At 36.1% G+C, this 27,896-nt stretch overlaps 1 protein-coding gene across 4 annotated transcripts in view; it reads left to right on the top strand.

Annotated features, from left to right (window-relative positions):
• SOX5 (SRY-box transcription factor 5) overlaps window positions 1–27,896 on the top strand; it is an 891,887-nt gene that overhangs the window by 787,418 nt on the left and 76,573 nt on the right. For all 4 annotated transcript variants that reach the window (XM_081129463.1, XM_081129465.1, XM_081129464.1 and 1 more), the window contains one exon: window positions 6,870–6,955. In XM_081129463.1, the coding sequence (XP_080985589.1) occupies window positions 6,870–6,955 (86 nt within the window). The remainder of the gene's footprint in view (window positions 1–6,869; window positions 6,956–27,896) is intronic.

The following is a 27,896-nucleotide window of genomic DNA, read 5'->3' on the forward strand; positions in this document are numbered from 1 at the left end:
CTCAGTATATTTTTCAACTCTGAAAAATTTTAGTTTTGAGCTAGAATTTTCCATACTTGGCTTTGAAATAAGAAGTAAATTAATTTTGGAAAGGCTTAGGGAAAAACTGTTCAAATGGTTAAAACCAAGGAAAGAGTAAAAGAAATTACTTTTAACTAGTTGAAAGTCAATCTGAATAACTTGCACATGGTTGAACTTTAAAAGTCAGAATTTTCCATTATCTTATTTTTACAAAATAAGTACCTCATGCGGTATTTACAAAATAAACCTATTGTAATATTTTTTTGTACCGTTAACTGGGGGATGCTACAAATAGATGACATTATTTACTTCAGTAAAAGGTTTTCCTCAACAGTTTCTGAATTTTCTTTTGCCATTACGAACTACCCTTGACCTTGATTTAAAGTTTTATAGATTCATATTGTCCACTTTAGAGTATGACACATGCATGTAATATGTTTTTAATTTAATGGAGACTTTAGATATATTGGCCATTTTCACAGTTGTTGATTTGTGTTTACTTAGTAACTTGGGGCAAATTTCAACCAAACTGAATATTCCAGGACTGAAAAATTGGTTATAAGGTAGACACACTTCAAGTTATGTATGTAAGATGGAGCTGTTTGCTATTTGTGGTGCCTTAGACATAAAACTTTGGAAATTAGATGTCCTTTTATGATTACATATTTATATCATGGAAACTATACACTATTACTGATATAAAATAGCTACAGTAGTCTTTTTAATCCCCACTGCCAGTCTTTTGTTTTCTCCAATTCACTTACACATCAAATACATTTATATGTGGTTGTATATGACAAACATTGTGCATTAGTTTGCTAGAGCTGCCATAGCAAAATATCACAAACTGGGTGGCTTAAACCACAAAATTTATTTTCTCACAGTTCTGGAGGCTAGAAGTCCAAGACCAAGCTGTAGATTTCATTCAGAGGCCTCTTTTCTTGAATTATAGATGGCGAGGCCTTTTCCTCTGTCTTCACCTGCCTGTCCTTCTGTGTTGTTTGTGTCCTACTCTCTTCTCATGAAGAAAGCAGTCTATTTGGATTAAAGCCCACACATAGTCCTCATTTTACCTCAATATATTTTAAGGACCCTATCTCCAAATATAGTCCCATTCTGAGATACTGAGGGTGACTTCAACATATAAATTTTGAGGGGGACAAAATTCAGCCCATAACATGCATATATAACATACACACACATATATTATATATATATATACACATATATATATATAAATAATTATTTAGCTCGTATAAATGTTTCATATATATAATTATTTAGCTTGTATAAATGTTTCATATATAGCCCGGCCGGGCGTGGCTCAGCGGTTGAGCGTCGACCTAGGATCCAGGCGATCGGGGTTCGATTCCCGGTCAGGGCACATGCCCGGGTTGCGGGCTGCAGCCGATCAATGACTCTCTCGTCATTGATGTTTCTATCTCTCTCTCCCTCTCCTTTCCTCTCCCTGAAGTCAATAAAGATATATTTAAAAAAATAAAAAATAAAAAAATAAATGTTTCATATATATAATTATTTAGCTTGTATAAGTGTTTCATATATGTAATTTTTTAGCTTATATAACTGTTTCATATATATTATATATATATGTGTATTTTATATATATAATATTTGTACACACATACACACATTTACACCCACATACAGTGTGGCATGTGTATAAATATATACACAGTTGACCTGTAGACAGGGTAGGGGTTATGGACTCATGCAGTCGAAAATTCTTATATAACTTTTGACTCCCACAAAACTTAATTTACCGTGGTATCCACAAGAGATTGGTTTCAAGGCCTCTTGTGGGTACCAAAATCCATGGATGCTCAACTCCACTATATACAACAGCATAGATCAATGTATACATCAGCCCTTTGCCTCTGCTGGCTCCCAACCATGGGTTGAAAACAGTACAGGTATTTACTGGAAAAAATCCACAAATAAGTGGACCTGCACAGTTTAAACCTGTGTTGTTCAAGGATCAACTATAGATATATATCCAAGGGAAAGATAATTATATTCATTTTACTAGTGTACATTAATGAAATTAGGAAATGAAAAAAGGTAAGATTTTAATATATGCATTTTTTTATATTATGGAATAATCTAGATTTTAACTGAAATGAGCCTCAAATATAATACTCAATTTGTTATTCACAGTTAGACACTAGCAATCTGCAAGTGCTCAAAATACCTATGCAGGTGTTTGCTATCAATCCAAATTTATGAGTAAGTCTTTGTCCCTGGGTTCCAGGATCATGTTTAAGATCTCCTACTACCTAACTTCTTTAATGATACTTGTTAAAACTTTATTGCATATCCATCACCTTTTCATATCCACATATCCTCAAGTCTGAAGTAGGAAAAGTTTCCCAACTCCCTGCCTTCAATCTTTCCCCTCTGTTCTATCGCCTATCAATTAATCTGGTTTTCTCTCCATTCCTTCAGCACGTCATAGTCAAACTTTGACACATTTCACCTTACCTAAAACATCTCCTGCCAGCCACTTGCAAAATTTTAAAGGCCAAGCTCACTCTTATTTTTACCTTTATTCTCTTAAGAGAAAAGTTTTCCCTTAACTCCTATATGCTCACTGATCATCAGGACTGCTCAAATAGACACTTAATTAGAATAGACAGATGTGTTACTGAGACCAAGTTTTATTTTGTTTTGTTTTTGTCTCTCACAGCACCAAGCAGATTTTTCTTCACATAGTAGATGCTATAAGCGCTTATTAATTGATTAATTCACAAGAGGGAAAGTAAATTAAATAAAATGAATTATCATTGTGAAGAGCACGAAAGCCTTTATACATCTGTTGTAGTTAATTTTAAGATTATATTCATTAAATGAAAAATATAAATGAATTACATTTTAAGTATTTAAATTGTCAATTTTAATAGCTGTACTATAGTATTTGTTATTTTAGGATTGCATAAATATAAATTTAGCATTTAAACATCTGAAATGCCCTTTACTTCATAAAATAGGATGTGTTTTCTAGATTAAATATGAAAAATACCAACTGATAAATAAATTCTTATCATGTAACATCAGTTGTGTTCCCTCACCATCATTGTGGGGGGTTTCCCCCTACTTACTGGATCTTTCTCTTTGGCGTACAAGCATGCTGTGATTTTTACAAGTATATCCCTTTTAAATAAAGTTTCTCAATCATACACCTTTCATAAGCTACTGCAGGACATCTCAGTGCAATTGTGAATTTCAGCCCTTCTCAAAAGAATACATATCATATGCAACTCTTGTTAAAATCTTAATTTTAATTCAGAATGTATATGCTTGCTGCTTTAACAAGTTACCTTAAAACTTACCAATCCTATTTGTACAGAACTGTAGAAAATGAAAACCTATTTATGGCAACAAAAGGCAGAGCAGTGGTTGCTGGGGGTCTGGGTAGGTGCTGGATTCAGAAGGAGGGATTAGAGAGGGCTATGAGGAAGCTGTCTTTATTATGGTGATGGTTTCATGGATGTAGACCTGTCAAAATTTATCAGCTTGTACACTTTAATTTTGGGCAAATTATTGTATATCAGTTATACCTCAAATAAAGCTGATTTTTCAAATTAAAAACAAACCAAAAAAAACCAACTTAGTGGCTTAAACCAACGAACATTTATTTGGACACAGCCATGCTGGGTGCCTCTGGCTCAGGATCTTTCCCACAGCTGCAGTCAAGGTGCGGGCCTGGACTGTGGTCATCTTCAGGTGGACTTGGGGAGGAATCTGCTTCCAAGCTTCCTCCTTGGCTGCTGGCAGGCCTCCTGCCTTTGCTTGCTCTTGGCCGAAGACATCAGTCCTTTGCTATGTGAGTCTCTCCACAGGGCAGCTCACAACCTAGCTCCTTGCTCCAAGACACAGAGAGAGGGGAGGGTAAGCAAAACAGAGCCAGAGTTTTTGTGTAACCTAATCTCAAAAGTAGTTCCTCATCATTTTTGTCTTCTGTTCAAAAGGAGGGAGTTACACAAAGAGGCATTACCAGAAAGCGGGAGGCATTGGGGGTTCCTTCTTGGAGACTGCCTGCCACAGAGGATTTAGGGTGGGGTCTGAAATAAGAAACTCCTAGGTGATGCCAATGCTTCTCTTTAGTGCCTTTCTTTCAATAAACAAGGCTCTACACTTTCCATCTCCAGTTTCTTAATTTCAATCGTCTCTATTGATCACACTCACTCCAGTAAGGTTTTCTTACTGTGCACTCCACTGAGATAGCCCTTGTTGCAGTTACCGATTACTTACACATCTCTAAATTCAGCATGTGAAAAACGTTGATCACTCTTTCTGGAAATCTTTCTTGACTTGGCTTCTGGAACACCAAATTTACAGTTCTCCTCAGTTTTTCTGCTAGTTGTCTATCTCCCTGGCTATAAATATAGGTGTATACCACAAACCAATCAATCCTTGACCTCTTTTTGTAAATTATTAACTCCAAAGTGGTCTCATGAAGGAGTGATTACAGTTTTAAATGCCAGATATGCGTTGACCACTCTCAAATTTATGTCTCCTATGTGGATTTCCCCCCTAAAACCCTGACATGTTTATCAAGTGCCTCAATGAACGCCCCTACTTGGGCATCTAATAGTAATGTCAAACTTAAAATTTTCAAATCTGAACTCTTTATTCCCCCCCTCCCTTACCTTTTCCCCTAATCAGGTCTAGACTTGTAATCTTGCTTCTCATTTATGTTTGAAAAACCAACAACAAATAGTACCTCTGTACAATCAGCTGTTCAAATCAAACCCTGGCAGTCACCCTTGAGTTATCTCTCTCTCTCATTTTAAATCATCAAGTTTAGTCAGTTCTACCTCTTAAATATCACTTGACTTTCTCCACTCTCCATCCCAACATCATCGCCCTGGTGCAAACCATTACTACGTACTATATTACAGAGTTCTGCATCTTTTTATTATCGATTGCAGCTTCCCACCACCAGCCCAAAGGATTTTACACAACCTGTCTTATTTCCATGCACATAGTTTCTTTTATCCTGTAGGGCAAAGTTTAGGATTTTTAAATTGTTGAAAAAGCCATAGAGAACCTGACCCCTGATTCTCTCCCCAGCACCATTTATCTCTACTTCCTCTGAACTTCAGCAATTCAGTGACTGGGCTGTGATAAAACCTTCCCACTTGACTCTGAGTCTTCATGAAAATTGTTTGCTTTGCTGGAACGCTCCTTCCCTTCTCTGCCTGGCTAGCTTTCACTTAATTCGAGCCTGAGCCTCAACATGCCTTCTTCCTAGAGGCCATCTTCGACCTACCTCTTAGACTGGGTTTGGAGCACCCCCAATGTAGTCTATAGTGTTATATCCTTTCTTACCTTAACAGTCACAATATTTTATACTAATTTGTATCTTTATCTTTTTCTTTTGAATAACCTTTATTGTTTCCTCCCACGAAGCTCTGAGAATTGGGAAGACCAGATCAGCAGAGGTAGATTCAGATTTTGAAGCCTGAAACATATAATTGGGGGGGGGGGGCTCTTTAAGAATAAAAATATGAAAAAATATATACACCCATACTTAAGTGAAATTTGAATGTTCAATATAAAAAGAAATTCCAACGAAGTAAAAATTTAAGGAAGCTGACAAATATGAAAACATATGCCCCTGTGAATACACTGCTAGGGGCCCTCCCTAGAACCCCAAAGACGAAACTTCATTAAATTCCCAGTAAATTCACCTGTGCATATTAGTCTTCTTTAAAGCTCTATTTCTAGTCAAGGGCAGTGCTTAACAACAGAGCGAGTACTCAATAAATATTTTTTAATGAATCTATTAACCGAGTTATTGTCAATTATATTTTTCATACCTTTGATGTTCAAAAAGTTTTCACAACTTAGATTTTTAAAACCTGTTTTATATGTTAGAAAATTATTTTTATAGTTATTATTTTTAATCACTTGCTGTGGTTATTCAAATACTAATAACATTCATATCTGTTGGCATGCATTTGGGCTCTATGCAAAAAGTCTGCTGCATCTCTTTGCTAAGTGGAGAAAAAGTTTTCGCATCAAAAAAGATACATGATAATCTTCCTTATGTGTGTATGTGTATATGTGTGTCTATCTTCTTAGGTCATATATATTAATATGTTAAGATTAATTTTGAATTACTAAGATTTACTTTTTTAGATATTCCCACAAATAGAATCCCTTCAGGAACAAACGGCCTATTTTCTGTTTTCTTTTAAACATCTTTATAGACATTTGTCTCTGGAATAATAAAGGGACCGATATCTTACGTAACTTAAAAAGTGCATTAATTGCTTTCTGTATTATGAATTTGTCCACGAGACGTTATTGAAGCGCTTACTTGAATCATAGATTCAAAAGATAAGCTACGTGGCTTAAATCTTTAGAGTTTAGGCTGTGAAAACAGAATTAAGCCTGTTGAGTTCCTTTTTATAATAACATTTTCTGCAACATCTTGAGTTCATCGAGTCGGTGCGCTCCTATCAAGATTGTCAGGTGCGCACACGTGTGCGTGTGCGTGTGTGAGCTTGTGTGTGTGTGTGTGTGTGTGTATGTGTGTGTTACAAAGCGCAGCTCTCTGATCAATGCACACTTTTCCCTCCCATTTTTCTAAAAACATCATGAAAAAAGGATGAGGTTTCCGCCTTAATTGCTTGTGCCTTTATTCACATTCCTCTCTCCGCCAGAATCGTGAAAAGAGTGTTCGTAAGAGGCTGCACAATAGAGCTTTTCATCAGGCCTGGGAGGCACACAAAAGAGGGCTTGGGGAGGAGGGAATGCGCGAGCTTAATTTGCAGGTGGAGAGCAGATAAAAGGTGCTGACGCCTCGTTACTCTCCTCCTCAGGTGACCCTTACCCTGTCCAGCTGATCCCAACGACCATGGCAGCTGCGGCCGCAGCAACCCCAGGCTTAGGCCCACTCCAACTGCAGGTAAGTGGGGTCCCAGCGCGGGGAGACCAGGGTTAAGGAAACACCGAAAACAGCCATTGTCCTGGGAGAGCCGAATAAAACAGACCGGCGATCCTCGGCTCACACGTTTTTGTTTTCTGAATTTATTTGTGCTGATCCTCAACCAAAAGTTGAGATGTCGCTTCTTTTAATTTCCAGCCCTGTTTTAAGTACTAAAGCTAGCTTATTGTCATTTTTTTTTTTTTATCGCCTGGTATGATTTAACAAAATGAGCTGTAGTTTTGCTTTGATTACCATGTGCCAGAATTTTGTCACAGAATGGTCCTCATCGAGATTCAAAGAACAAAAAAAACCTACAAAAGGTATTCAAACAGGTATTTATGGATCAAGGCAACTTAACAAAAACTACATTTCAAATCGTTCAAGATGCCCAGTATTGTTGAAGCTCTCTGTAGGCCCCTTATTCTCCCGCTAACGCCAGCTCAGTTGGGAAGCAAAGGTAAGTAGACCAAATAAGCAGGTGCCTAAATGAGCAACTGTATCCCGACATCCCAATTAAGACCTTTGAATCCCTGCAGAATGCATATTCTTATATATCCCAGAATGGCAGTGATAACTTGACTAGATGACCAAGTAGTTTTGGAAATTTTGTGTCTGGGGTTGAAAAGAATATCAATAAAATTATAGTAAAGGTATCTTTCCTTCACTATTTAAATCTTTGAATCAGCATCCTGCAGAATCGCCCTTAGTTTCTGTTGTTATGGGCTTTATCGTTACGCAATTAATAGGAACAGATCATCTGGTAATAAGGTTAGTCTCCCCTTTCAAGAAGTGTTATATTTTTCTTTGCCCAAAAGACACAGTAAGCCTGTGAAGCCAGATATTAAACAGTTGTGCTTAATGAAATTAAATCATATTCATGAAAGTGCATTGTCATGATCGATGACGTTAGTCAATAGGGAAAACTGTAGTTTTACACTGTAGCATCAAGACACAGATGCATATCGTCAGCAAAGGGGATTGTGAGAAGACCTGTGGGGTTTCTGAAAACCCAGGTGAGCCTCACAGGAGGAGCTGAGGCATATTATGTTCCACAGAGGTTAATAACAGTCATTCCTATTTTACCTCTCCCACAAAAATCTGCAGTGTGAGTTTCTCTTTCTTTGAGCTGGAAATACCTTGGGAATTGTTGGGGCCATGGGGACAATAAAAGTAACATGACATTTCTTATGCTTTGAAATGGCACCTATGAAATATCGACAATACAGAAAAGTGGTTGCTATAGGTAAAACTAAAAAGAGTAGTGGAATTAAAGGAAGGGGGAAGACTATCCAGCAATAGGTTTGAATGTGAAAACGTAAGTTTTAGAGATTTGGAGTGTCTGTTTTCAAAGCAAGTTAGATACTCTCTTTTTCTTCACCGTTGGGTTAGTGGTCGATGGGAGGAAGGGGGAGTTGGAGGCATCCTCTGGGTTTCATGGCAGGGTTCTGGTGGAGAGTCTCTGTCAGGCAACCACCCAAACTTCTTTTCCTATAGAGATAGTATTAGAATATTTGACACAAGTTTTTATTTCTGTCCTTATAATATCATATCCCCTTAAAATTTAAAGATATAAATCATTTTTCTTTATAAAAGAAAGCAAGAAAAAAGACACCAAATATGCTCACTCTTGCTTTAAACTATAATTTGCTCTATAAACGGGACAAGGATCCTTTATATAAGTGGCATTTACCCATTAAAATATATAAGTTTTCATTAGGGTCTCAGTAAATCAACACTGTGGTATAACAAGAAAATTAACAATCTAAAACTCTGTCAGGTAAGCTGTTAGCTACTGTTAAAACACACACACATTTTTGCTCATGATTAAAAAATGGTATTCAAATGCAAACACCTCCCAAACTTATGTTGTAGCTGATACTCTGGCTTTTTGTGAAGTGGCCCGGCTCCTACCTTTACTGGGGCACCCACACCAACTTACTTCCGACACATCCTCCTACACTATATTCACAGGTACCTGAGCTTGACCTCAGCTTTCGCCAGAGCTGCAGGGAGACCTGTAAACTTCCCCGCCCCTGATTCAGAAGAGCGCCCAGGTTCCTCACACACCTGCCCAGATGGGTCAGGGAAAAGCTACCTAGGATGCCGAGTCACAAGTCTTATCTTATCCCCATGCAACATTCGCCCCAACCGTGGGGAGCGATTTCTAAGAAGTTCCATCTCAGTGGAGTATAATGTATGAGCCAGTTTTAATTTTCTCCAAACTCTGCTTTTAATTATACTTTGTTAAATCTCCGTTTTCCATGTCTTAATATGCCTTGAGTAGACTCCATGACTTTCGAGTCCCTTTCTGCTACTAAGGTTCTCTTTCAGTTCTAGATTCTTATGCTAGATTCTCTGGCAAGGCTTTCACAAGGGTTATTTTCATTTCCTTCTTAATATACTACTTTGTGTTATGTATTAATATCTCCATTTGACAAAGAAGAAAACTTTGGGTCACGGAATCCAAAATTCATGGATTTTAAACAATTTTATTTGTTTCTCCAAGTACAGGTGATATTATTTTATACTCTGGAGGCATTGCCCCTCTTAGGACATTTGCTAACTCAGTAACCTGCTAAATAAATTGTAACAATAATGCTGATTAATTGGCACTAATACAAATACACTTCATGAACTGCAATGCTGAAAGAAGTAGCAGGATTCGTAATGACAGCTACCTACTTTGATTTTTGTATTTTTTATTTCATACCTCTTTACACAGATATACAGGGTGTCCCCAAAAAATGTATACACACTTTGAATAATTATAAAGGTAGTGTTTATTAAAATACATTTCATTTTCAAAATGTAGTAGAATCTACAGACATAATATGTATACATTTTGGGGAGGTATCCTATATATATGTGTGTCAATTCAAGCCTCTCTTTTTGAACATCTAGATCCAAGAAGGGACACTATAAATACAGTCCTGTTCCTGGTTGACTTTCTTTACCTACCATTTGTGTTTCCCTTTGAAATAATCATTTGCATACATTTGTTCATGCTTGGGTAATATCATGTTAAGTAAAACCCATAAACAGAGCTTTTATCTAAAAACAATAAAGATAAGAACAATTATTTTAAAGGTAGAGCAAAATGACATGTTTTAAATTAAACCACCTTTTATTAGCTAAATATTATTTCTTGTTCTTAGATAAAATAATGAAATATTTACTATGTAATAAAAAATACTTTACATTTAAATATCACCTTACTATGTACTTTTAGGTGTAGTTACAATAGTCTCAACATTGACATACATTTATTTTTTATAAGAAGAAAATGACTTATTTGGATTATGTTTATAAAACGTACAAATTAACATTTTGCCAAGGCACCATTTTATTTGTTTCTTTTATAATGAAATATCCGTCTTTGTCTCTTCCGCCTCTTAAGTCTGTCCTGAGCTTCAGATACAAATCACCAACTATTTATTGGCTATTTGTTTGCTATTCAGAGGAAATCTATAGATGTTTATAGACACTACAAACTGAGAACAAAATAAAGCCCACGAGTTTCTTTCCTTGCCCCCAGCCTCTCATTCTCTGGTTTGAGCAAGTAGTTCAGTTCCATCTGCCGCTTACCCAGGAACACAGAGCTATGCTTAACCCCGCTTCCTGCACCTACTCCCTCATTCCACTTCCCAAGTACATCAAGAATCCACCTATTTGTTTCCTTTGTTTTTTTTTCCTTTGTAATTGTCATCCTTCTGGGTCAGGCTACGCTAATTTGCTCGCCTAACTTACTGCAATAAACTGGTCTTTCTATCTCCTCCTTGCCTCCTTCAGTGCACTCTCTACAATAGTCAAAATGATCCTTTGAGTTTAGAAAATCTGATCATGTCCTCCCCCTAGTGAAAGACTTAAGTGACTCCCTGATGTTATCAAGCTTTCTCCCCTCTCTGGATCTTCACATGGGAGTCTCCTCTTCCTGGAGCTTTACCAACATCTTTACCAAGCCACCTCTCACTTACCCCTAAGGTCTCATGCTAAAACATCACTTTTGCCCTGACTGGTGTGTCTCAGTTGGCTGAGCATCATCCTCTGCACCAAAAGGTCTCTGGTCCCATCCCTGGTCAGGACCCATGCCCAGGTTGTGAGTTTGATCCCCAGTCAGGGAGCGGACTAGAGGCAACCCTTCAGTGCTTCTCTCTCACATTGATGTTGCTCTCTCTCCCTCTCTCTTCCTCCCTCTCTCTGAAAAATAAAAACAGACAAACAAAACACAATAGTATCACTTTTTCAAGGAAGACTTCATTGTCCCAGGTCAGGATTAATGCAGCTCTTATGTGCTCCCAGAGCACACAGTGTTTCCCCTCTCACATAGCACTTGTAGAATATGTTTTGAATCCTACTTTCTCACCTCTACCAGATGGAAAATCTTTAAAGTCAGGGACTCATTATAGTTTGCACTTAATCAAGTGCTTGAAATATTTTATAGACTCAATAAATATATATTAGATGAATGGGTGAAGAATGAATCTTAACATTACACTTTCAATAAATTATGCATCTATTAAGCTCAACTAGCTATTCTGCTTTATAATAGAATTAGCTGAATATTCATGATTAGTTTTCTATATAAATTTATTTCCATCCTTTAAAAAAGACAATAGCAGGAGTATAAATATCAAAAGCTTTAGTGACTCACGGAAGAAAAAAATTAATATTTTGAATTCAATTCAATGAGATATACATTGAAATTTTATAATAAAAACCTATTCTCATTTAATGAAGTAAAAGAGACTTACAAAAACACTATATGCCTAGTACCATGTTTGGCATTATAGTATTTTAAAAAATTATTTTTATAATGGTTTTAGTCCATGCTACCTTAGTCTGCTCCAACCTCACCAGGCTCTTTGATGTCCTTTGACTTGCTAAAGCGTTCTCCTACCCTAAAGTTTTACATTAGCTGTCCCTCTACCTGAAATGCACTTTCCTCCACCTGCAAGACAGTCTCTCACCTCATTCAAGAATTGGCTCTAATGTCATCTCTCCGAGGCCTACCCAAACTAACCTATTTAAATCATAAAATAACCTTCGCAGAAATACAACACTTTCTATTTCTCTTATTCTGCTATCTTTCTACAGCTAGTCATCTTCAAACGTACTGTATAACTTACTTATTATGTGCCATATTTATTGTCTGTCTGTTCCAAATATCCCCTAAGCCCCTCCAGAGCAGGAGCCTTTATACTTTTTGTTGTTATTTTTATAAATGTATCTTAAGCACTCAGAAGAATACCTAGCAGATAGCTGGTGCTCAGTACATATTTATAAAACAAAAGAAACTCTTATGAGCCAATGGTCATAATCATTTTTTAACCAAAACAACAAAGAAATATATGATTAAATTCCTGAACAAATGATATAAGTTTAAAGACCAGGGAACTTTCATTTTTTCAGCCCATAGTAGAAGATTCTTAGTATGTGAGAAATCTCTCCCTCTCTCTCTCCTGCTGTTTTCTCCCTTTACCTTATCATAGCCATGGGCTGCTGCATAAAGGTGTGTTTTAGCATTTATTAAAGTTTATGGAGTTCCTTTAAACTCATATTTTATAAAACAGATCAAACATTGCAACATTGGTTATTCCTATGTTGTTTGTTGATGTATAAGAATACATAACAACGCATAAGCAGACACAAGAATAAGAACTCTGAAGGTGCTTTTGACTCAGTGTGGTTCACCTTGCCAATATAACACTAAAGCAAATTATTTCTAAATAGTGGAAGGGTATGTGATGAAAATTGTAACTAGCTGATTAGCGATCCCATATACTGCTCTTATTGCCTTCTTTTCCTTCCTCCCCACCCTCTTCTTTTTTTCTTTCTCTCCCTTTTCCAACTTTTTTTTTTCTTCTAAAAGCCAACGATGCTTTTGACATTTGTTCTCCTGATATTGTCTCTTTCTAAAGAAGGGGGATTAATTCATATAGAAACCTAATCTAGTTTCATTTCAATATTAAAAAGTGAGTATAATCATTTGAGAAAAATAAAGTTACACTTTGAAACTTTTGGACCTTTGTGACTATATAAAATGAGCTAGGCATATTGTCTATTTCTAATTAATGAAACCAAATAATGGCAACAATCCATCTAACATTTATTTCTCATTTTCATTGTCATTAATTTGCATTTTCCTTGATGGACATCATGAATTTATTTAATAGTAAGAGTTGCAGTGTAGTATACTATTTCTAATTTTTAACTAGGCTTCTAAGATTTGAAATTAGAAGGAAATATTTATCTACTTATTTCTCACTTTATAAATACTGTATCTGTGTTGGCCAAAAGATGGTTGCCACCTGTTATACCTATAGGAAGCCAAAAATGTTGACTCCAACCAATGATTAATAGTGATAAGCAAAGAAAAAGATACAAATTCTTCTTGAGTTGTTATATTTTACTCCAAATAAGCAAGTAGTATTCATTCAAGAATTTTATTGAATTAATTAACCTTTTAATAGATTTAGTTGGATTATTTTTAAATCTATGACAATATTTTTAGAAAAAAGACTCAACATTACAAGCTGTCATAAATGGAATCACATGGGGCTACAGTTTCAGTAACCACTAACATCAATAATGTACATTTTCTGGGAGAGAGGAAATGAGAGATGACGTGTGATCACCGTAGAGAATGAATCATACAAAATATCAACTGAAATCAGTCTTTTTTCTTAGCTATCAAAGGTGCATGGAAGTCAGAGTGGAAATGGCTTAAGCTTCCACCTGATAGTAATATCAAGGTAGACATGGATGAAAAACTGAAGTTCATCTTCTTATCAACCTTCTGCCAGGCTCTGAAGGTCAATAGGGACACAGATAAATGCCTCTTATTTTCCAGGGAACTAGAAGTGACTGACCATGGCTTTATGTGCCTGACCAAGAGAAAACCCTAGAAAACTCAATAAGGAAGAAATAACCATATGGAGCAGTCTAGATGTGAGGATTTCTACCTTCTTATTGAAGAAATTACTTACAAGGATAAATACTTGCAAAGTATTCATCTTTACCTCCCTAGATACTCTACTATTCAGCTTAACTTTTAGGTCATAGTCATTTCCATACAGGGTGGAAAATGTTCAGCTGCTCCTCCTTTCAGTGGCAACCCTGGTGTGCCGTTTGCTGTTGGACTTCTGTCTGCATGAGTGAGTTTTCTTGCAGGTTAAAAGAATGAATTCCCTCTTTTCCTCTCCCTTCGACCCTGAGCCTGCAGGGCAGACAGACAGAAGCACACATATGATTAATACAGCACAGCTGCAAGTGTGAGTCATTTGCATATGTATTAATAGAGGCAAAAAAAACCCAACAACAATTAAATTATATACAGAGACATTCTGCATACTAAGGAACATATGCAAATAGGCCTGAAAAAAGTGCAGCCAACATTTTCTCTGACTTTTCCAAGCCCATATGGGCTAGAGTCAGAACCCAGCCATATTTAAGAATCTACTTTAAAGAAGGACCTGGTAGGAGCTGCATCCATAGTTATTACCACCCCTTTTGGACAATGGAGACAGTGCAAGCAGTGTCTTTCTCATGTTATTTCTGTATTTGCTTGTTTCCAGCAGCTTTATGGTGTTTCAGTGCATGCTAACAAAAACATGTGCTTTTACCCAGTACCCATTTTTATTGTCATGACCAACCAAATAAATGGTAAACATCAAAATTATATTTAAAGTTTTATTGTGTTCTACCTTAAAGTAATATAAGTAGGTATTTATCAGTGCCAGGATTTCTGGTCACAAGGCCATTCCCATTCCTCGATGGCATTGTGTCTTCTCTTAATCGAAACATGGTTAGGTTACCCTAAAACATTTCTGGGCTAATTATTATACAGAAAAGTGTTTCCAGGCTCAAGGCCAACAGTAGCAACAATCCTAGGAACAATATTGATTTATTAAAATGGTAAAAGTATACAGTTCTTTTCATTTTATCAAGGAAAACAGAGCTACTTAATTTTATAATCTTGGCTATATATAAAAAGAGAGAGCAACTAATATTCTTCAGATTCACCGATTGTATTTATATTAAAAATTAGTTCTTCAATTTAATTGTCCATTTAGTTTATATTACTAGTATCCTTTAATTTATTTAAGGAATGTTTTATGAAGATGCATTCAACCTTAGTAATAAACCTTTACATAAATAGAAGTTATCACCTTAACAGGACCAATAAGAATCTTGAGCCTAGAGAGCCCAAATGAAGGCAGGTTCCCCTTAATAGAAATAAATGCTGGATCTGTTGGTACCTGAAAACTGTTGAATGTTATCCATGTATATTATCCATTATTTGTATGACTAAGTCTCAAAACATACAACTGGAACATGTAAATCCCATTACATACAACTGGTAAACACAGGGCAGACATCTTTGTAGTTAATGGATTATATATAGAACAATTTAGTCTCTCAGCAGGTGATTATTAGAGGGAAGATAACATAAAGACTAAAGTGAAAGTTTTTGTTCTATTAAGACATTATCCTTAGATTAATAGTTTAAGAGTCACTATTACTTAGTGAGGGTCATTATAACCTAATGGTTTAAAGTGTGGTACCTGCAGCCATAAATCATGGTTCTGCTACTACCAGCTCTACTTTAGGCAAGTTACCCAACCTCTCCATACCTTAGTCTGCCTGTCTGTAAAATGTGGGTATGCATGATATTGTGAGGATCAAATGAGATAATATTCATAAAGTGCTTAAAGCAATAAAAGTGTGAATTACCATTTATCAAACACTATGTACTGGTTAATATAAATGCTTGGTATTATTAGTTGGTTGATAAATGTTATTAACTGGTATTAAAATTATATAAAATTGTATTTTTATTTCCTAAAGGAAGGCCCTCAGATTACAGTTTAGCAGACTTTTTCCCCCCCTGTGGATTTACTTTGCAGGGCAGCATCTAAAGCAAGTTAGTAAAATTGAGGCATATTTTTTTATTTATGAGGAAATAATTTTATTCCCCTGTGCTGCATAATTTTAAGGCCCATCACAGGAATCTATGGGAGGCAGTGAGCTTACTTATCAAAACACAAACAAACAAACAAACAAAACCTGACTATGTAGTCATTTAGAGTATAGTGTTCTATATTTTGTTGCCATTCACTCTTTATCTCAATATTTATATTTATGAAATAAAAATGATGCTTCCAGTTGAGTCCTGTTTTTCCAAGGCTATAATGCAAATGAATTGTCTCTATGAACTGCCTGCAACTCTTCGAAATAAATACTTTATAAAATTTAAAATAAGTTGTTGACATAGATGCTTTTCATGTAATATAAGAAAATCCAGCTGACATGTGGCTCAGTGTTTGAGCGCTGACCCATGAACCAGGAGATCGCGGTTTGATTCCCAATCCGGTTACATGCCCAGGTTGCGGGCTGGATCCCCAGTAGGGGGCGTGCAGGAGGCAGCCAATCAGTGGTTCTCATCATTTATGTCTCTCTTTCTTCCTCTCTCTGAAATCAAGAAAAACATATTTTATAAAAAAATAATATAAGAAAGTTTTTTTGATATAACCCTTCAGAGCTTAATCTCTTCCTAACTATATTAGTAGAATGTGTATTAAAGGCGCATATATCTTATTCTACCCCTTTACTCTGTACAGCTAAGCCATTTCTCATATAAATCTGAGAAAATTTATAAACTTGCATTACTTCCTTTAAGAAAATAGTTCCTATGGTTTCAAACTTAAATGTGGAAGCAAATTATTTTTATAAACCCCATAATTAATTTTCTGGAATTTTATTTACTCAGGAAATATCCTTTGTAAGTGATTGAGCTAACCATCATAAGGAATGCAGATGAATCCATTAAGAATACTTGGTGTCATAGAGGAGCTTGACATTTAAGAGAATGAATTGAATGTGAATATGGAATAGAATTTGAAGAAAGTCATACAACCTCCTGTCCTAACAAGTATATTTGAAATGGAAAGGACCTTAGACACTTGAAAACAGTTGTTCCAAACTATTTAAAGAACTTTCAGTGGCTTAAAGCACCCCAAACAGTACCATTCACTTTTACTTGTTTATAGATTGACTTCTACTGGCTAAGGGTGTTTGAGATAAAGATTCTGCTGCTAAAACAAAACTTAAAAACCATTCTTCGATTCTAACTCCTTCATTTTATTGATGAGGCAATTTAGACTCTAAGTAGTGACCTGGCTAAATCAGACATTAACAGAAATGTGCCTGGAATCCTAGCAACTGAAAGCTAAATCTAGCTTTTTCCCATTTACCCATGGTATCCTTAAACATAAATGCATATATACATACAAATATATATATATATATATATATATATACATATATATATATATATACACACACACACATATATAAAAATAATTTTTAAGTTTGTGTAAAATGAGGGGGAAAATTGCTATTTTTGCATTTAGACCATTAAATTAAGGATGAATAAAGCAATGGGTAGGATTTGCATATTAATAACAATGGCAACCTTCTGAATTGCTTTCATTTTGCTGAGTTCAGTGATTGTGCTCCATGAATTAATTCTTTTGTGCAAAGCCATTGAAAGATCAAGGAACTCAGAAAACGAAACAACAGAGAAGCGTGCTCTTTCATGCTATTTGTTCATAGAAGGTTCAAAGTGAGATTGTTTACATCACAAGTCTTGTTGATATTTCATTTGCTTCTTAGAAGAAAGATAGTATTCAAAGATGATTATATAATCATGCAGATAAGATTTTACAGTCATGAATGAACTGTTCTGAGAAGAGACCAAGGAGAAACACCACAGTACAATTTTGAGTTGTGTTTGGTTGGCAAGTATCCTCACGAGAGTTGAAAATAGAGCCCTTTTCGATTCCTTCAGATAAAAAACTTACACCAGCCCAGCACATTTCAAATGTGCTGTTTCCTGTGGAAGTTTCTCAGTATTGGCTTGACAAACTGAGGGCATAAAAAGAAAGGGGAGGAAGGAAATGAACTCTTAATTATTCTATCTTTCTTAATCCTGACCTTTCTCTTAATGCTGTACTGTTTTTTTCTTACCCGACTGCTTCTTAGTTAAATAACGTAGACAGAAAGAAATGGAGGAACAGACTTAAAATATGCTCCCCAGTGATTTGCTACGGTGAGCATTGGATCAGCATCATTAATGCCTCCAACTTGCAACAGTGTTCTCTTACTTCTGCCATTATTAGAACTTCAACGAAGAATGAAAAAGTACTAGTGATAGTTAAAATCGCAGTGACTTCCATTTTGGAATGTAGTAGAACTATGGAAAGTGTTGTCCCTCTATCTGTTGTAGGTGCTTTAAGATAAGTTTCCACCTGAAATTTGACTATCCTACGCTCTACAGCTCCTACTACTTCAAATGTGTGCCTTAAATGTTTTTCATATGACAGGTTTCCCCCATACATTTAGTTCTTTGGTTTTAAAGGAATTTTGAATTATTAGAAAGAGTACAGCTGAAACTGTTGGTGACCATGTAGAAGATAAGCCAGGACATGTTAACTAAATAATGAAAAAAGCAAAGGCCCTTAAACGTTCTTCATTTTTATTCTCATCTTGATTTGGTTCATTTTGCATCTGGTTTACCTCCGGAGCAACTTTAAGTTTGGTTGTTTTGGTGTCATCTTAGACGCAAGCTAGCATTAAATACGGTATGAAACCATAAAACACCTAGTTTTCATAGGTTATATCTTTACGTTGTAACCATTTAGTAGTATACTGGTATACATACAGTAACAAATTAGATGACTTAGATGACAGAACTTTCTTTCTTTCTCTAAAGGATGTTCGCCAAGTTTTATTTAAACATTTTCAAATGTTAAAGTAAATCTTACAACTAAATACTATTTATTTTATTTTAAATATATCTTTATTGATTCGAAGAGAGGAAGGGAGAGGGAGAGAGAGATAGAAGCATCAATGATGAGAGAGTCCTCATTGATCGGCTGCCTCCTGCACGCCCCTGACTGGGATCGAGCCTGCAATCCTTCATGTGCCCTGCCTGGGAATCGAACTGTGATCTTTTGGACCCTAGGTAGATGCTCAACCACTGAGCCACACTGGGCCGGGCAACTAAATATTATTTAAATGGTGTATATAGTATAATGTTTTATGAGCTTGAGCTTTATAATAAGAGACCTTATTTGTGTGAGCCTTTGGTCAAGTTACTGAATACCTCTTGGTCTCGGTTTTTTCACCTGTAAAAAGTGGTAATATTGTTCCTACATGATAAAGCTATTTTGAGGATTAAATGAGATGGTACATACAAAATGCTTAGCCTGCCATAAGTATTCAGGCATCATTAGCTCATCTTTTTCTCCCCGATTCAAGAAATTTCTAGTGTTAGAACCGAGCCTAACAAATTCTTCCATATTTCAAGTTCACCAGTAATTTTCTAGGATATAGCAATTATGTTCTGTAGTTCAAAGGTATATGGCAAATGGAGAAATCCATCTTAATTCAAGTTTGGGTTGTAAACCTTCTTTGGGAGACAGACCCCCCATATTTAATTCAAGCAGAAAATCTTTATGAAAATACAATACCCTTTCATTATAAAAACCTTTCTTATACATGTAAGATTACAAAAACACTATATTTAAAATCTTCCTAAAAATAAAAATAATTTATTTCTCCATTTTCATTCCATAATAGTTACTGGAGCATCTTTCCTTTTATGACATTGAGGATTATTGGTCAAAGGAGCAAATTTTCCCTTTGAAGGGAAAGCCGTATGATATTGGAAAGTTATAGAGTTTGCTATGATGAGGAGAGTTTTCCAGCAAGGATGGCTAATTAGAGCATAATAAAAGCAGCCAAAGGAGCTGGTCTAATGATCACGATCCCTCTAACCTCCAAAATTGCTCAACAAATGCAGCTTAACAAATAAGGGTTCTAGTTTCAACCTGCCTCTGAAGTGATGTGTGAGTCTGGTCTCCAGTCTGGCCAAGACACAGGTTTTCTTATTTTTAAAATGCATAAGGGTATAGCTTTCCTACCTATACCTCATGGAGGAAGGGAAGAAACAAAGCAGAAGAAGCACTAATGAAAGTAGCCAGGAGGAGCCTTTGCGACTTCCAAGTGGGCTCCTCTGATTCACGGGTGCATCTATCCATGTGCTGTCAGGAAGACATGAGGAGGGGGATGCGGCAGTCATTGATCTGAGACAGTCAAAAGAAATGCTTCACAGACTAAAAAAAGTTCAAAAAATAGTCAAGATACCTCTGAAGATCCAATTAGGAAGAAAGTTTTAATTATTCCCATTACATCTCCATGGAATGAAAAGGACCATGAGCATCAGACCGGTGCTAGATTTCCCGGCAGACAATGGGAGAAAAGGGCTGTGTGGAAACAAATAACACTGACATAAAATAGCTTCATGACACTGATCAGAAGACTCTGTACTTTTGAATTACACAGCCAACTGTTTGAGAACTATAAACTTTTTGACCTTAGGGCTGCTAAGGGTTTTAAAATAGGAACCTATTCCCCCCCAAAAAAAATAAAAATATATTTTTCTCTTATTTCTTGAAAATATTTCTCTCACCCTTTTCCACTTTTATATCTTCTTTTTTCTTCATTTAACTTTTTATTTCTGTTCCTTTAGTTACCCCCTCTGTTAATGCTTCTCTACCTCGGATCTCCTCTTCTCTTTACTTCAATTCTTTTCTTCTCTCTCTTATTTATCAAGTTCTGGGCCTCCAGCTACTTTGCCCCCCCCCATTATGAAAATAGAGGAACCACCTGCTGTGAAAATATTTGCTGTTGGCTACACATTTATAACAGCAATCCAGATACAAGCAGATGAGTTGAGAGTTGAAACTGGGAATACCAAATGGTAAGGAATGGAAAATAGACCTGGCACTTTTTTTTTTGTTTTTTTTTTTTTGTTTAAATAGCATTGATAACATCTTAAACGATCTTAGGCAATACTAGCCTAGAGATGTTTTCATCCATAATTTATCTTCTTTATTATTTATAAAGCCAAATAATGCCATGAAAACATCAATGATAGAGGCAGTCATTTGGACCATAACAGGAGTAACAGGTCCTATTTTTACCCTCTCTCCTCTTAGAACTGGGATGTTTTCAAACTGTACTTGAAAGAAGTGTGAGTTCTCCTGGAAAGGAAAAGCACAGGGGTGGAAGTACAGCTCATTATTTTTATACTAAGAAAGTGCTGCACAATTGGTTTCCTAGCATCAGCTAAATGGAAATAATTGCTTTTCCCTTGTTTGTTTAATAGTCTACTATCAGTACTTTATACTCCTATTATCTCAAATGGTGGGTGGTGATCCCAGCTACCTGCTGTCCCGCACACTCAAACCATTTGTTATTCATTCTTTATACCCATATGGACATAGTAGCAATATGGAAATATCATCTAAGTGTTTTAAAAAATATTTACAATCTACAGTGTTATCAGATTCCCACTTTTCCTGATTTTTTTCTTGGCAAGGAAGGCCAAAATGTTTAAGTAAGAATTGTTGAAGTAAGAGTGTGTGTGTGTATGAGATTGCATTTTTTATTTTTTTATTTCTAAAACTAGCATGCAGTAAAATTGACTGTATTTGGGGTAAACAATTCTATGAGTTCTAACCACCACAATCAGCAACCAAGACACAAGACAGTTCTATGATTCCCCCTAAAATTCCATTTCATCATATAGATATCTATATATACCCCTGGTCTCTTTGTCTCTCTGAACACCTCAGAAAAGCATTCTCTCATCCACCGCCCAGGAAGCCTAAGCCTGGCTCACAGGGCCCCTGAAGCTGAGAGGAACCAGCTATCTTACAGCTCAACTGGAGTCCTTTTACTCTCTCCATTTTAACCTGGCTTTCAGCTCTGCCTTTTGTCCCTGAATCTAGCATTTCTTTGTTCATACCCTAGAGGGTAAACATTTGGTTTTCTACATATATAAATTTCACATCTTATAAGTACTTCGTTTTTGCTTTTAATTTTATTTATTTTCTTTTTTAAAAAATTAACTATTGGGATGACATTGGTTAGTACGATTGTATCGGTGTCAGGTGTAGGTTTCTATGTTACAAGATCTGAATATTGCACTCTGTGCCCACCACTCAAAGTGAGATCATCTTTTGTCACCATATAGTAGGCCCTCTTCACCCCCTACACCTGGGCCCCCTTCCCTCTGGCAACCACCACCCTGCTGTTTGTGTTCACCCAAAAACTTTAGTACTTTGGATTAACCGTCCATCAATTCATTGTTTGATCATGGTAAAAATACATAATGTAAAATTTTAACCATTTTAAGTGTATAGTTCAAAGGTATTAGGTACATTCACATTGTTGCATGGCCATCACCACTACCCATCTCCAGAATTATTTTATCGTCTCAGCCTGAAAGCCCATACCTATTTAAACAGTAACATCTTAATTTCCCACCCACACCCAGCCCCCGCTAGCCACTTTTCCTCTATCAACTCTCTGGTAGAGATGCCTTATTTAAGTAGAATCATATAATTTGGGGGCCTTTGTGTCTGGATTATTTGTTTCACATCTTGTCTTCAGGGTACATGTGTGTTGTAGCATGTGTGAGAATTTCCTTCTTTTTAAAGAGGAGTAACATTCTGTTTTTCACACATACCCCCTTTCCTAGCCCATTCATCCATTGATAGATACTTGGGTTGTTTTCTCCCTTAGACTCTTGTGTATAATATTGCTGTACACAAGGGTGTACAGATACCTGTTTCACTCCCTGCTTTCAAGTATTTGGGGTATAGACCCAGAAGTGAGATTGCTGGATCATATGGAAATTCTATATTTAATTGTTTGAGGAACTGACATAATGTTTTTCACAGAAGCTGTACCATTTTTTATTTCTGCCAATAATGCACAAGGGCTTCAGTTTCTCCACATCCTCGCCAACCTGTGTGTGTGTGTGTGTATGTGTTGCTAATAGTCACCCTAATAGCGACGTCTCTTTGGGTTTGGGTTTGCACTTCCTTGATAATCAATGATATTGAGCATCATTCCGTGTGCTCATTGGCCACTTCTGTATCTTCTTTAGAGAAACAGAAGTAAGGTTCTTTTCAATAGGACTTCTGGAAATTGTTTTCTTGGCAATGTTTGCTTTTACAATGTTCTTACTTGAGGTGGAAATTTAATTAATATTTGTTGACTGAAAGAGGGATAATTAAATGAACAAGTAAAAGCATAAGTACTGTCTCCTGTTACCATCCTGAGCATTTGGGCCTCAGTAACCAGTAGATTTGCTCCCAGGGAAAGGCTCCTTAACTTTGCTAGGCTGCATTTTCATAATCTATAGGATCATTATGCAGATTAAATACTGTGTAAAATACTTTTAAAACAGTGGCATATCAACATGAAATTAAAACTTACTAATAATATATGTAGTTAATATTTATAATTATCTAATATACTTAAGTTTTATAATACATAAAATGCTAATTATTTGTGAGGTGTGTGTTTTCTTTGTGTGTATGTGTGTTTTGATTTTTGGGGTTTTTTTGGTTTTTTGTTTGTTTGCTGTTCATATGTTAGGATTACTGCTTAAAAATCTAAAATATTTTTTAAAGTATAAACTTCACAGGAACCAGTTGAATATCTTTCAAGAATTATTTGTTAGCTAAATTAAAGAATGATGAATGAATTAAAGTGTGCAGGCACACACACAACTTGAAGTTGCATTTTACCTGTATGGGTTAAAAGTTTCACTAAGTTGCTTTTCCTATTGCTCACACTGAATCCAAAATAGTGTGTTGCCTCAAACTCTATTGGATTGATATTTAAAGAACTGTTAAGTCTCTGGTAAAGTATTGAGTTAAGGGAAAGAGCAAAAGTTGGGTTTTGGCTTTTTTGTTTTGTTTTGATGGCTAAAATAAATTATAGATGATTTTATCTGAATTTTGTGCCTGATTTCTTTCTGATTAATTTTTGGCATTAGTAGCACCCTATCTCTTCTTCTCTGAATATAAAATAATAATGTTTACTAATTAATTTGATGAAGACTTGCTTGATGTGACATTTATAGAGGATGTTTTTAACCTTTCATCAAAGTTTATGGGAGTGTGATATACTAGAAAAGTACAGGATCAATGGTAAGTCAATTTGGTGTTGATTTGCTTTAATGGGTAAGTTGTCCCAATTATACGCGAGGAAATGCTACTGAAAAGCCTGTTCCCTCCACTAAGGTATTTTCACTTTAAATCAGATTGACTTTATCTTCATTTTTCTTATCATTCTTTTTATTCTCAAACTGGCTGAGATCAGAAGTTGGTGTTTACACACTGATTTCAACCAAACGTTGACGTTTAGGGTCAGACAAGGAATAAGAGATGGTCCAAATAAAAAAGAGAAATGTTAAGAATTTTTTTTTAAAGCTAACTTGTCACTTCACTCATTGAGTATGAACTGAATAGACTTCTAACCCTTAAAATACTTTTCTCTTTTTATTGCCTGGAATCTTAAGAGCTTTATCATTGCAGTCATAAAATGAAAATATACACCAAACCCTCAAAGGGCAAGTATGAAATTAAATTATATTTGGGCAGCTGTAACCTTTTAAAACGATCAGATTCCAGTTAATGTATTTCTTCCTGTTCCAAGTGCTGCCATGGTGTTTGATGGTGGGAAGCAGTCCAAAGGGCATTGGGAGATAATAAATTCACTGTAAATTTCACCCCAAGGCATGTCTCGATACACCAAGGCCTCCATTTAGCAAGGCTGACCTAAAACTCTTGTCACATCCAAAGGTCATTTAGGTTGGGGTTGGTGTGTCCCATCTATCTTTCCTTGATGTAAAGAGTGACAGTTGAAACAGGATTGAGCTCATAAACAGTCATCTGGATATGAAAAAGAAGCTAGCTTTGGAGTAGGAGGGGAAAGTGAAGAGAGAGCTACCTTTTACAGTAGGACAGGGAAATGCTGTGCTTTTACTAAGTCAGTAAAGGGTCGACATGATCTCGTAGCATCTGTTTCAAAGCCACCACTACTTTGAAATGGGCATTACTTGATTTACCTGATTTAGAATCAGCTACTCTTGCCTCTTGCTTTTATTTATATGTGTTCCCAAAGCCTGGGGTAACTTTTAGGCATTGTTTTTTAAAGACACTAATATTTCCAGCCTCTTTTTTACTTTAAAATAGCAATACTTCTTTCTCCCTTTAAAACTGTTCTCTGGAATTAATGCATAAAATGATCCAACACGTGGGAGCAAATTAAGAGAAAAATTGTTTTAAAGAACTAGAGCTTATTGTGGTACTGAAAAACAGTGATGTTTTCCTATTTCCCTCTTAATCATGTACTTTTTACATTGGTGAAATATGCACAATAATAAATGTATAATTTTAATCATTTTAAACATTTAACAATCTTAAACATTACTAATTGTATAATTCAGTAGCATTAAATCCCTTCACAAGGTTTCCAAAACTTTGTATTCATCCTAAGTGGAAACTCTGGAACCATTAAATAATAACTCCATTCCCCAACCCCCTTCCCTCAGCCCCTGGTAATTTCTGTTCTAATTTTTGTCTCTATGAATTTGCCTATTCAAGGTACCACATATAAGTGGAATCATACAATATTTGTTCTTTTGTGTCTACCTTATTTCATTTAGCATGATGCTTTCAAGGTTTATCCATGTTGTGGCATGTATCTCTCAATCGTGGACTTTTAAGTATGACTTTAGTTCTTTAAAGAACAATATTCATTTTTAAATGTTAAAAATCTTGGATATATAAATTTCCCTCACGGTGATTATAAGTAATGCCTAGTGTCATATGGAGAAAGAGTAGACAACTACTGGATAAATATAATGAAAGATTAAAGTCTTGCAAGTCTCTTGGGAGAAAACATTAAAAATCCTTTCATTAAGGAAGAGATTTCTGCTTGGCATTTAATAGGTGCCCAATAAATAAATATTGACTGAATCAATCAATTTAAAGCAGGAAAGCAGAAGTTAAAATTGTTGATTATTTCTCCGGACCATTTCAATGCTACATGAGAAATGCATCCTGTGTGACTGAAAAGGAAGCCTGTTGTGATCAGAGTTAAGGAAAGTCAAAACACATTGTAAATGCAAGGTGTGACTGACTAGAGTGTGTTTGTGTTATTTTAATTGATTTAAGAGTAATGTGTGATTTGATAGTGCAAATGACTCCTTTTTAATATGTTTGTCTTATACTATTTAAATGGTCTAAAAAAAAACAAGTTTAGTGACTATGAATTGTAGCCAAGTATAGCTTTTTAAAAATATGATTAAAGTCTTAGTATAAATTATATAGGAAAGAGCAAATATTTAAATAAGAATGAGACTCAGAATGTTGAAAATTATATAACCAGATTTATTCTACATTGATTTAGAATCAATTTTAAATCATGTAAAAAAAAAAATAGACTAGTTAGATGTTATTCCAGGTAAAATGGGGTTGTAGGTGAACCAAACCCTTTTAATCAATTCTCCTTATTATATCTAGACTAATCTTGTGGAAATGCAAATCTAATCATTCCATTCCTCTTCTTAAGCTGTTACAGCTTCCCGTCTACCTTTCCAAACATCTCTCCCCCCCAACGGGACCGCCCTGGCCTCCTTCCAGGACCTGGACTTGCCATGTTCTCTCCCACCGCGAGCTTGCTCTGCCAGCACTTTTTCCTGCTCCATGTACCTTGTTACTTTTACGTGAAGTAATTGCATTTATAGGGAAGCCCTTCCTGATCTGCCCGAGCACATGGTAGCTCTGTCTTACGCGCTCTTACAACACGGTGAATTGAGAAGAAGACCCAACTACAACATTTTTTACTGAAAGTAGCCACGGGGAAAAAGGAGGGTGAAGATGCTGGGAAAAGTGGCCTGTTGAGTGCCTGTCCCTTCCTGCCCTATGTCTTCAATACCCTAGTTCTTACCAGAAGAGCCCAGTCCCTGTCAGAAGTACCGTTAGAACTGCCCTCACCGGGCTTGTCCAACTCTTTGGCCCAAAGCCCCAGACCCTACTCTTGTATTAAAATGACCAGAAACAAGGTTCATAAGGCGTAGAGGTTAAGAGTTATAGCCTCTCTAAAAAGACATGGATTCTGACCTCAGTTTTGCCTCTTACCTATGTAACTTTGGGCAAATGATTTTTACTTTCTCTGCCCTTCAGTGTCCTCCTGCACAAAATACAAGTCATATCTGCTTCCTAAGGTTGTGGAGAAGGTTCAGAGAGACACAGCATGGGCCTGACATACAATTAGCATCCATCTATCAACTTGAGCTATTATGGTTACTTTTGCTGCTGTTATTATTCTGTGTCCATATTTCTCTTGAAATTTTGATCGATTTATCTTAATTTATGTACTCAGATGATCAACACTAATGTTAATATGCATTATTGTCTTAATCTTAAAGGTTTACAGGGAAAAGAAATGAAGAAAAAGTTCAGGGGAAATCCATAAGAAGACCTTTTCATTTTAACCCATCCTATGTGTTGTCTGTTAGCACTAGAGTAAAACAAAACAGTTAAAGAAGAAAACCTTAAATGGCTGTGCTTGCTTCAGGGAGAGTAGGGCTTCTGCCCCCAGAGATTCAAGAAGCCCTTTACTCTTGAAGCCTTAACCCCCAGAAATTATCAACTCAGAGCTTAGGGAACATTGTATTTCTGCTGGCCAGCAGGTAGGGGAATCCCAGTGCTGCAGAGGGAGATGAATTCATCACATCAAATTTAGGTTTGGAAAGCACTCTCACATAGTAACATGGCTGCCCATGTGGCAAGTTCATATGGCACAAGCTAGAGAGAACTGTCAGGGATACTCAGACTTCTGAAACTACTGGTTGAGTAACTGTTGGCAAGTTACTGAACCACTGTGAGCCCTTCCTTTTCTCCACTGAGCACACAGAGTTGTTACGGTGACACCTGACGTAGCCTGCAGACTTCTAGGCTGGCTCAGCATTGTCACTGAGAAAATCATG

Source organism: Miniopterus schreibersii (assembly GCF_964146895.1).
Source record: "Miniopterus schreibersii genome assembly, chromosome: 2".
Taxonomy (NCBI): Eukaryota; Metazoa; Chordata; class Mammalia; order Chiroptera; family Miniopteridae; genus Miniopterus; species Miniopterus schreibersii.